The 11,375-nt window shown below is 50.8% G+C and overlaps 1 protein-coding gene across 1 annotated transcript in view; it reads right to left on the bottom strand.

Annotated features, from left to right (window-relative positions):
• Positions 1-7,716, bottom strand: part of LOC116944558 (midkine-B-like) — an 18,791-nt gene extending 11,075 nt beyond the window's left edge. Inside the window, exons 1-3 of the mRNA XM_076068647.1 lie at positions 7,589-7,716; positions 3,200-3,270; positions 2,208-2,387 (exon numbers count right to left, since the gene is read on the bottom strand). Of these exons, the coding sequence (XP_075924762.1) occupies positions 2,208-2,387; positions 3,200-3,270; positions 7,589-7,716 (379 nt within the window). The remainder of the gene's footprint in view (positions 1-2,207; positions 2,388-3,199; positions 3,271-7,588) is intronic.
• Positions 7,717-11,375: the final 3,659 nt, after the last annotated feature.

Genomic DNA, 11,375 nt, shown 5'->3' with positions numbered 1-11,375 from the left:
GGCATCTACATCTGCAGAACGTGAAGAACCCAGTGGCATCTACATCTGCAGAACGTGAAAAAACCAGTAGCATCTACATCTGCAGAACGTGAAGAACCAGTAGCATTTACATCTGCAGAACGTGAAGAACCAGTGGCATCTACATCTGCAGAACGTGAAAACCCAGTAGCATATACATCTGCAGAACGTGAAGAACCAGTAGCATCTACATCTGCAGAACGTGAAGAACCAGTGGCATCTACATCTGCAGAACGGGAAGAACCAGTAGCATCTACATCTGCAGAACGTGAAGAACCAGTGGCATCTACATTTGTAGAACGTGAAGAACCGGTTGCATCTACATCTGCAGAACGTGAAGAACCAGTGCATCTACATCTACAGAACGTGAAGAACCAGTGGCATCTACATTTGTAGAACGTGAAGAACCGGTTGCATCTACATCTGCAGAACGTGAAGAACCAGTGCATCTACATCTGCAGAATGTGAAGAACCAGTGGCATCTACATCTACAGGACGTGAAGAACCAGTGGCATCTACATCTGCAGAACGTGAAAAACCAGTGGCATCAACATCTACAGGACGTGAAGAACCAGTGGCATCTACATCTGTAGAACGTGAAGAACCAGTGGCATCTACATCTACAGGACGTGAAGAACCAGTGGCATCTACATCTGTAGAACGTGAAGAACCAGTGGCATCTACATCTACAGAACGGGAAGAAACGGTGGCATCTACATCTGTTGAACGTGAAGAACCAGTGGCATCTACATCTGAAGAACATTAAGAACCAGTGGCATCTACATCTGTAGAACGTGAAGAACCAGTAGCATCTACATCTGCAGAACGTGAAGAACCAGTAGCATCTACATCTACAGAACATGAAGAACCAGTGGCATCTACATCTGTAGAACATGAAGAACCGGTGACATCTACATCTACAGAACGTGAAGAACCAGTGGCATCTACATCTACAGAACGTGAAGAACCAGTGGCATCTACATCTGCAGAACGTGAAGAACCGGTGGCATCTACATCTGCAGAACATGAATAACCAGTGGCATCTACATCTGGCAGAACGTGAAGAACCAGTGGCATCTACATCTGCAGAACGTGAAGAACCAGTGGCATCTACATCTGCAGAACGTGAAGAACCAGTGGCATCTACATCTGCAGAACGTGAAGAACCAGTGGCATCTACATCTGTAGAACGTGAAGAACCAGTGGCATCTACATCTGCAGAACGTGAAGAACCGGTGGCATCTACATCTGCAGAACGTGAAGAACCGGTGGCATCTACATCTGCAGAACGTGAAGAACCAGTGGCATCTACATCTGTAGAACGTGAAGAACCAGTGGCATCTACATCTGCAGAACGTGAAGAACCGGTGGCATCTACATCTGCAGAACGTGAAGAACCAGTGGCATCTACATCTGTAGAACGTGAAGAACCAGTGGCATCTACATCTGCAGAACGTGAAGAACCGGTGGCATCTACATCTACAGAACGTGTAGAACCAGTGGCATTTCCATCTACGGAACATAAAGAATCAGTGGCATCTATATCTACAGGAGATTATAAGTCATGCCCCGTGTTTAGTTTACACGCCAGACAACGTTTGGAAGCGACAGGAGTAAAGTTGGACTTGCGAACAAATCGACTTACGAGCAGACCTCTGGAACCTAACTCGTTCATAAGTAGAGGAGTCCCTCTATGCTAAGCTTCTTTTGAACCGTTCATAGCCAACCGTGCTAATCGAAGGTGCGAAGAGTCTCGTAACCCGAGTCCATTATTTAAGTCTGGCTTGAACCACTCACCTCTTTAAAGCGGCCTCTACCCCCTCGTTCTGCCCGTTCACCCTGCAGAGTCTGTTAATTTCCTGGCTTTCTGTTCACGGTGGCGCATTGGTGGGATCTACGGATGAAATGCGCCACTTTACGAATGTAAATCACTATTCGGCCCACGCTAAGGAGATGCTTCCCAATCCCTGCCTTGTGTTTAGTTTGTTGTCCTTCCCCCGCACCTCCCATTAGCCCGGCTGGCTACGTACGGCGCGAACGAAATTCAACACACGCACGTACACACCGTGTCTGGCATGGGCCCTGGTGCAAGATATGGAATGGTATCACCCCTTGTCCAATTGCCAACCCCACCCGCTCCCACCCGGTGCGGTCGCACCGCCTGCACGCTGCGCCGTCGGCTCTCCCACCTCCAAACTCCTTCTTCCAGTTGCAGGGGAACTTGCAGCGGAAACGTTGCGTCTCGAGGGGGCAGGGCCCCCCCGGGCCCCCCCGGGTGCTCTCGCGGCTCCCCGGTCCGCAGTCGCCCGTCGTGGGGACGCACGGCCCCCACTGCCAGGGCCCGCACCCGGCCGCCACGACCCCCCCCGCTCACCCCGCCCGGGGCCTCTGCGGGGACCTCTCCGTGTGCTGCTGGGCAGGGAGGGGCGGGCGGAGGGGGCATGGGTGGGGCATTGATGGATTGATTCGTTCATATTGATTAAATCATTCAGATTCATTAATTAATGGCTCAGGTAGTTTTATAGCCTGCAACCAATCACCCTGAATGCGTTAATATACCATCTCTGATTTACGAAGCTAAACAGGATTGAACCCGGCTCAGCTTTGTTTGGAATGCGGAGAACCCGGAGACATCCACCACCTGCAATGGGGTTGCAACTCAGCGAATGCAATTTCATGGTCACCTCTCCGCACATCCACACGCCCTACAAACACCTGGCAAGCCAAGGTAGCCAAGCGTGAAGCAAGCTTCAGCCTGCTAGCTTCCGAGATCAGATGCGTGTGGGTGCGTTCAGTTCGGTTTGCCCATAGACTACACTTTCCCATAGACTAACATTGCCCATGGACAAACATTGCCCATAGACTAACATTGCCCATAGACTAGCATTGCCCATGGACAAATATTGCCCATAGACTAATATTGCCCATATAATAACATTGCCCATAGACTAATATTGCCCATAGACTAACATTGCCCATGGACGAACCTTGCCCATGGACTAACATTGCCCATGGAATAACATTCCCCATGGACTATCAAATTATTGAGTAACATCATGGACAGCTAAATACATGGAGGGTTGGCCACGATCGTCTCCGTGTTTGAGAGAGGACACGGGGCCCGTAGAAAGACAGCGCCACTGCACGTGACGCCACCACGAGACGAGTGCTGCCCTCTCACCGAGTTTCCCACAATGCACCACAGCGGACAGCTCCAGCAGCAGCACAGCGATGCACACGTGGGCCTGCATTCTACACGAACACCGTGCCACACGCATCAGAACCATCTCCATCACTCCGATTATCAACAGCAAGTTCGTTCGTCACCCCAAGCGCTAAGTGGCGGTGACGTCACCACGGCGCTTGTGCCAGGCTAGGTGCACTTTGAGGCGAGGTGAAGCGTCGAAGGCTCGCTGGCAGGAGGTCACGGGACAGACCCAGATGCCATGGGGTGACTGACTGAGACGACTGGCAGACGCAGCACCAGCTGTGCTCCCCACACTGCCAATTCCCTGCGTTGTATCCGCCCGGCGCTCCGCTCGTTGTTGTGAGCGTCGCTCCACCGCCCTCCGTTGTTGTTGGAGGGCGACTGCCTCCGACTGACCAGCAGCGTCCTTCACGAGCCTCCTCCACAGAGGCCGATCTTGACACCGTTGGTACCAGTCATCGGCAAGTCCACTCAGCTCCACGTCTGAATGGGGTGTTTCCACCGTGGTATTTGGTCAATGTTGTATCATGTGGGGCAGCTACCAGCCCCTCGCACACACTGAATACAAACCACATTGTGAGACTCCTCTATAATGCACCATGTATTATTAAATAGATATCACACCGCAAGCCATCTCCCCCCATTACCCATGACACACACACACAGCGCTGTCACATTCCTGTCCCACAATCATCATGCCAAGACAAACGCCCTCCTTTACTCATTAGCGCATGCGACACCACGCCAATTAACCACACCCACTTCTCATTCACGCCGCAATAGTTAGGACGAAACATCCACCTGCTTCACGCATATCATCACATGTCATTTTCAAGCTACATTCATAATTAGCCCTACACAAAGACAAAGATCCCCCATATAGCCTCAACAGATTGTAGGGACAAGTGCCGTTAGCGAGCACCTGTGAAGGCCGGCACGACACACGACGCAATGGGTTGCGAGCACCACGCCCGGCCGCCTTTGTCCCCCTATGTTTACACACCGCCCCAAGTGCTCGTTTGAGGCTGAGTCGACCTAGGGGACGCCCAGGACCGGTTCACATAATCTTCACTGGTGTTTGTGGCCATGAGCGGCAATTGAACTCGGGTCGCCGGGTTCGTAGCGCAGCGTGCTAACCGCTACACCACCGCTCCCCACACACACACATACGCGTTCACAAACGCACACACACGTGCGCGTTCACAAACACACACACACGCGTTCACAAACGCACACACACGTGCGCGTTCACAAACACACACATACGCGTTCACAAACGCACACACACACGTTCACAAACGCACACACACACACGCGTTCACAAACACACACATACGCGTTCACAAACACACACACACGCGTTCACAAACACACACATACGCGTTCACAAACGCACACACACGCGTTCACAAACGCACACACACACACACGCGCGTCCACAAACGCACACACACGCACTCAGGCTCACTCATCCGCCGCTGTCAAACTCCCATCCCCAGGCGCGGACGGGAAAAGCCTCTCTCCATGGAGACTCTCATTCCAAGGCCGTTGCAAGACCCCCTCCCACCCTCCTCCATCCTCACAGATCAATCTCTTCCCCCCCACACCTCCCCCCCACGTGGACTCGTGAGCGCGTTCGTGTGCGCGCGTCTATTGAGTGTTTGCCAACGGCATTTGCGATTCATTTGGTGCTCGCGAGCAGCAGCAGCAGCAGCGATCCACGGGGTCTTTGCAATTCCACGGGGGTGGCGGTGTGGAGGGGGTAGAGTGGGGTGGGGTGGGGGGTGGAGGGGGTAGAGAGGGGTGGGGTGGGGGTGTGGAGGGGGTAGAGAGGGGTGGGGTGGGGGTGTGGAGGGGGTAGAGAGGGGTGGGGTGGGGGTGTGGAGGGGGTAGAGAGGGGTAGGGGTGGGGGTGTGGAGGGGGTAGAGTGGGTGGGGGTGTGGAGGGGTAGAGAGGGGTGGGGTGGGGGTGTGGAGGGGGTAGAGTGGGGTGGGGGTGTGGAGGGGGTAGAGAGGGGTGGGGGTGTGGAGGGGGAAGAGAGGGGTGGGGGTGTGGAGGGGGTAGAGTGGGTGGGGGTGTGGAGGGGGTAGAGAGGGGTGGGGGTGTGGAGGGGTAGAGAGGGGTGGGGGTGTGGAGGGGGTAGAGAGGGGTGGGGTGGGGGTGTGGAGGGGGTAGAGAGGGGTGGGGGTGTGGAGGGGGTAGAGAGGGGTGGGGGTGTGGAGGGGGTAGAGAGGGGTGGGGTGGGGGTGTGGAGGGGGTGAGAGGGGTGGGGGTGTGGAGGGGGTAGAGAGGGTGGGGGTGTGGAGGGGGTAGAGAGGGGTGGGGTGGGGGTGTGGAGGGGTAGAGAGGGGTGGGGGTGTGGAGGGGGTAGAGAGGGGTGGGGGGTCATGTTCCGCGTGTGGTTTCTTAAACCCACCAAAGACCCCGCTCACCCGGGTCTCATGGCTTGATTAATTTTCTTCAGTGGGCAAGTCTACGCAGGAGGATCTTTGTCGTCGTGCGGGAGTGTGTGTGTGTGTGTCCACGCGCATTATCTGAACCGGTTTCTGGACCTCCACTAGGTCGACTCAGCCTTACATGAGTACCTGGTGCGGTGTGTTAAAGCATCAGCACTGGGGGAGACAAAGGCGGCCGTGCGTGGTGCTGGCCACCCACCCGCTAGCGAGCCGTGCTGATCTTCTTAGGTGCTGCTACTCGCTAACAGCACTCGAACCAGAATCTGGTTTTATACTGCAGGAGAAATCCGATGAGATGTGTTTTAAGATATGTATTAAGATATGTTTTAAGATTTGTTTTAAGATATGTTTTAAGATTTGTTTTAAGATATGTTTTAAGATATGTTTTAAGATTTGTTTTAAGATATGTCTTAAGATTTGTTTTAAGATTTGTTTAAAGATTTGTTTTAAGATTTGTTTAAATATTTGTTTTAAGATATGTTTTAAGATATGTTTTAATATTTGTTTAAAGATTTGTTTTAAGATGTCTTTTAAGATTTGTTTTAAGATATGTTTTAAGATTTGTTTTAAGATATGTTTTAAGATATGTTTTAAGATTTGCTTTAAGAAATGTTTTAAGATTTGTTTTAAGATATGTTTTAAGATATGTTTTAAGATTTGTTTTAAGATATGTTTTAAGATGTTTTAAGATTTGCTTTAAGAAATGTTTTAAGATTTGTTTTAAGATATGTTTTAAGATATGTTTTAAGATTTGCTTTAAGAAATGTTTTAAGATTTGTTTTAAGATATGTTTTAAGATATGTTTTAAGATTTGCTTTAAGAAATGTTTTAAGATTTGTTTTAAGATATGTTTTAAGATATGTTTTAAGATGTGTTTTAAGATTTGTTTTAAGATTTGCTTTAAGATTTGTTTTAAGATATGTTTTAAGATTTGTTTTAAGATATGTTTTAAGATGTTTTAAGATTTGTTTTAAGATTTGTTTAAAGATGTGTTTTAAGATTTGTTTTAAGATATGTTTTAAGATTTGTTTAAAGATTTGTTTTAAGATATGTTTTAAGATTTGCTTTAAGATTTGTTTTAAGATTGGTTTAAAGATGTGTTTTAAGATTTGTTTTAAGATATGTTTTAAGATTTGTTTAAAGATTTGTTTTAAGATATGTTTTAAGATTTGTTTTAAGATTTGTTTTAAGATTTGTTTAAAGATGTGTTTTAAGATATGTTTAAAGATGTGTTTTAAGATTTGTTTTAAGATATGTTTTAAGATTTGTTTAAAGATTTGTTTTAAGATTTGTTTTAAGATTTGTTTTAAGATATGTCTTAAGATTTGTTTTAAGATTTGTTTTAAGATGTGTTTTAAGATTTGTTTAAAGATGTGTTTTAAGATGTGTTTTAAGATTTGTTTAAAGATGTGTTTTAAGATATGTTTTAAGATTTGTTTTAAGATTTGTTTTAAGATTTGTTTTAAGATTTGTTTTTCACAGATGTCCAGTAGGGGGTCAGAACGTCACAACAACACAAACAAACGATCGGAGTGCAAAGTATAGGAATGTAAAATATACAAATATAACTCTTTGGTTCTTTCGCTAAAGTAACGTAGAAAGAAAATCAATTAAATAATAGAATACGACGTTTCGATTGCAGCACAACCCATCGTGTATCTGTGTTGTCTCTCTCTCTCTCTCTGCTTGTGTGTCTGTCTGTGTGTACCTGATGACGACTGCTTGTGTTGCAATCGAAACGAATTCTATTATTAAATTTAATTTATTTCTACGCGACTTTACCCAAACAACCAAAGAGTAATTCCTGCAGTCACGAAAGCTTCAAATACAAATATAACTCAACCATTTTATAATTGCTTTGTCAGGTAAGGCCCACTGGGCTGTCAGATTATTTTCCAGAAACGACCTTGGCCCCGGCAGTCTGTTGAAGGCGCCTGATGATGCGGGGTGATCAGTGTCTTTGTCTCGTCTGTTCACGCGCTTGTTGTCAGCCTTGGCCGCTCGGAACACGCTCAGGGCGAACAGCATTTGCATCCCCGGGTTAAACGGTGGAGGCAGGAGAGTTGGCATCTGTGCGTGATCGGCAATGTGTCTGTCGCTGAGCGTTGGCACGAACGGCGTGAGCGGCGTGCGCGTCTGTTGACGAGCGATACACACACAGCACGTGTGCGGCGGCGGTGTCGTTTGGAATCCGCAAGTCACCAACTCTTGAGACGAAGCAAAATGAATGGTCAAGCAACTCACGAGTATTCTTTGGGTCTTTCGGTAAAGTCACGTTAGAGAGGTTAAAAGAAAATAACAAAAAAAACTACCACGTTTCGATCGCACATATCTACGTGAATTTACCGAAAGACCCAAAGAATCTGAATTCCTGCAGTCACGAAGCCTTTCAGTCAAGATTTAACTCGCAAGTTTTATGAATACACTCTGTGTTGGACGCACGCCCTGTTGTATCTGCTGTTGCTGCTGCTGTGTGTGATTCATTGTGTGCCCGCTGTTCCATGCACAGTGCATTCAGCGGCGGAGTAAGGACATCATCAGCTCAGGGGCTGCGCTAATCGCTCAAGTGGGGCCACAATATTAGATTGGCGGAAGCCAAACGTTACCGCTCGAAGTGGCCTTGCTCTTTGACGCACTGTTGTTGAAAACAAATCTCATGGTGGTTGTGAAGGGGGGGGGGCATCTCGTAGGCTTGGTTGCCGGAGGTGCCTTGGGCCACCCTTCCCTGGTGGCCCAAGTTGGGGCCAAAGCAGCCCCCACCCACCCCCCACTCACCCCCCACCCACCCTCCACCCACCCACCACCACCACCCACCACCCACTACCACCCACCACCCACCACCACCCACCTACCCCACCCCCCACACACCCCCCACTCACCCCCCACCCACCCACCACCCACCCCCCACCCACCCACCACCACCCACCACCACCCACCTCCCTCCACTGCCCACCACCACCCACCCACCCGCCCAACCACCACGCTGTGTACACCACCACGCTGTGTACACCACCACACTGTGTACACCACCACACTGTGTACACCACCACGCTGTGTACACCACACTGTGTACACCACACTGTGTACACCACACTGTGTACACCACCACACTGTGTACACCACCACGCTGTGTACACCACCACACTGTGTACACCACCACGCTGTGTACACCACCACACTGTGTACACCACCACACTGTGTACACCACCACGCTGTGTACACCACCACACTGTGTACACCACGCTGTGTACACCACCACGCTGTGTACACCACCACACTGTGTACACCATCACACTGTGTACACCACCACGCTGTGTACACCACCACACTGTGTACACCACCACGCTGTGTACACCACCACACTGTGTACACCACCACGCTGTGTACACCACCACGCTGTGTACACCACCACACTGTGTACACCACCACGCTGTGTACACCACCACGCTGTGTACACCACCACACTGTGTACACCACCACGCTGTGTCCACCACACGGTGTACACCACCACACGGTGTACACCACCACACTGTGTACACCACGCTGTGTACACCACCACACTGTGTCCACCACACGGTGTACACCACCACACTGTGTACACCACGCTGTGTACACCACCACACTGTGTCCACCACACGGTGTACACCACCACGCTGTGTACACCACCACGCTGTGTACACCACCACACTGTGTACACCACACTGTGTACACCACCACACTGTGTACACCACCACGCTGTGTACACCACCACGCTGTGTACACCACCACACTGTGTACACCACCACACTGTGTACACCACCACGCTGTGAACACCACCACACTGTGTACACCACCACACTGTGTACACCACGCTGTGTACACCACCACACTGTGTACACCACCACGCTGTGTACACCACCACGCTGTGTACACCACCACGCTGTGAACACCACCACGCTGTGTACACCACCACACTGTGTACACCACACTGTGTACACCACCACACTGTGTACACCACACTGTGTACACCACCACGCTGTGTACACCACCACGCTGTGTACACCACCACGCTGTGTGACGGCGTCGTCGTTGCAAAATGTTAAACGAAATCTCAAACCACAAATTGACTCAATACACAATGTATACACAATGTATAATGTATATTGTGTATACATTGTGTATACATTGTGTATACATGGGGTATATATACAATGGAAACAATCACCGGCCTCCCCCGCCCCCGCTCCTCCTGCCAAAACTTGGCAGGACCCTCCTGAACAAGAGCCTCTGGGTCGACAACAACAATCACAACAATCACAACAATGCCGCCGTTCAGCACCAGTCATTGTTGGGACAGCGCCCATGAGCGGGCAAGGAGCGCCCACGCGTCGTGTTGTCGAGCACACACACACCGCGCGTGCACGTATGCAGTACGCACAAAGACACAGCTCCCCCGTGTAGCCTCGACAGACTGTTGGGGCAAGTGCTGTTAGCGAGCAGCACCTAGGAAGGCCGACACGGCACACGAGGGTGGCCGGCACCACGCCCGGCCGCATTCGTCTCCCCAATGTTTACACACCGCACCAGGCACTCATTCGAGGCTGAGTCGACCTAGGCGAGGCCCAGAACCGGTTCGGATAATCGTCACTGGTGTTGGTGGCCGTGAGCGGGAATCGAACCCGGGGGTGGCGGGGTTGGTAACGCAGCGTAGCGCTAACCGCGACGCCACCGCTCCCCACACTCGCCATGTTCGCTCCGCGCGCCACGCCTGCCCGACAGCACACCAGCAACAAAGATCCCCCGTATAGGCTGCACAGATTGTTCGGACAAGTGGCGTGAGCGAGCACCATATATTTTTTATATATTTTTTTATAAAGGGCGGTGTCGCGCCCGGCCGCCTTTATCTCCCCAGTGTCGTTGTTTACACGCGCGGCGCCAGGCACTCATTTAAGGTCGAGTCGATCTAGAGACGTTGGGTAGAGGGAGGGACAGGTCGGGTCTAACATGGCACGCGAGGTATCCGCAGACGATGCATGTAACACGCGATCATCATTACTGTGCCGTATACAGAGACAAAGATCCCCCGTATAGCCTGTAACAGACTGCTGGGGCAAGTGCTGCTTACGAGTAGCACCTATGAAGGTTGGCACGGCACACGAGGGGGTGGGTGGCCAACACCGCGCACGGCCGCCTTTGTCTCACCGGTGGCGACGTTTACACACCGCACCAGGTACTCATTTGAGGCTGAGTCGACCTAGAGGAGGGCCAGGACCGGTTAAGATAATCGTCACTGGCGGTGTTGGTGGCCGTGAGCGGGAATCGAACTCGGGTGGCAGTGGTCGTAGAGCAGCGCGCTAACCGCTACACACGCACACGCACACACACGCACACACGCACACACACACGCACACACACACACGCACACACACACACGCACACACACACACGCACACACACACACACGTACACACACACACGTACACACACACGCGTACATACACACACGCGCACACACACACACGCGTACATACACACACACGCGTACATACACGCACAAAGATAAAAGACAAAGATCCCCCGTATAGCCTTAACAGATTGTAGGGGCAAGTGCTGTTAGCGAGCACCTATGAAGGCCGGAACGGTACACGAGGGGGTGGGTGGCCAGTACCACGCCCGACCGCCTTTGTCTCCCCAGTGGCAATGTTTTTATCCAC

Source organism: Petromyzon marinus, chromosome 21 (assembly GCF_048934315.1).
Source record: "Petromyzon marinus isolate PM22_M1 ecotype Great Lakes invasive population chromosome 21, UKy_Petmar_22M1.pri1.0, whole genome shotgun sequence".
NCBI classification, from domain to species: domain Eukaryota; kingdom Metazoa; phylum Chordata; class Hyperoartia; order Petromyzontiformes; family Petromyzontidae; genus Petromyzon; species Petromyzon marinus.
This window is presented reverse-complemented; position numbering and strand designations above follow the sequence as displayed.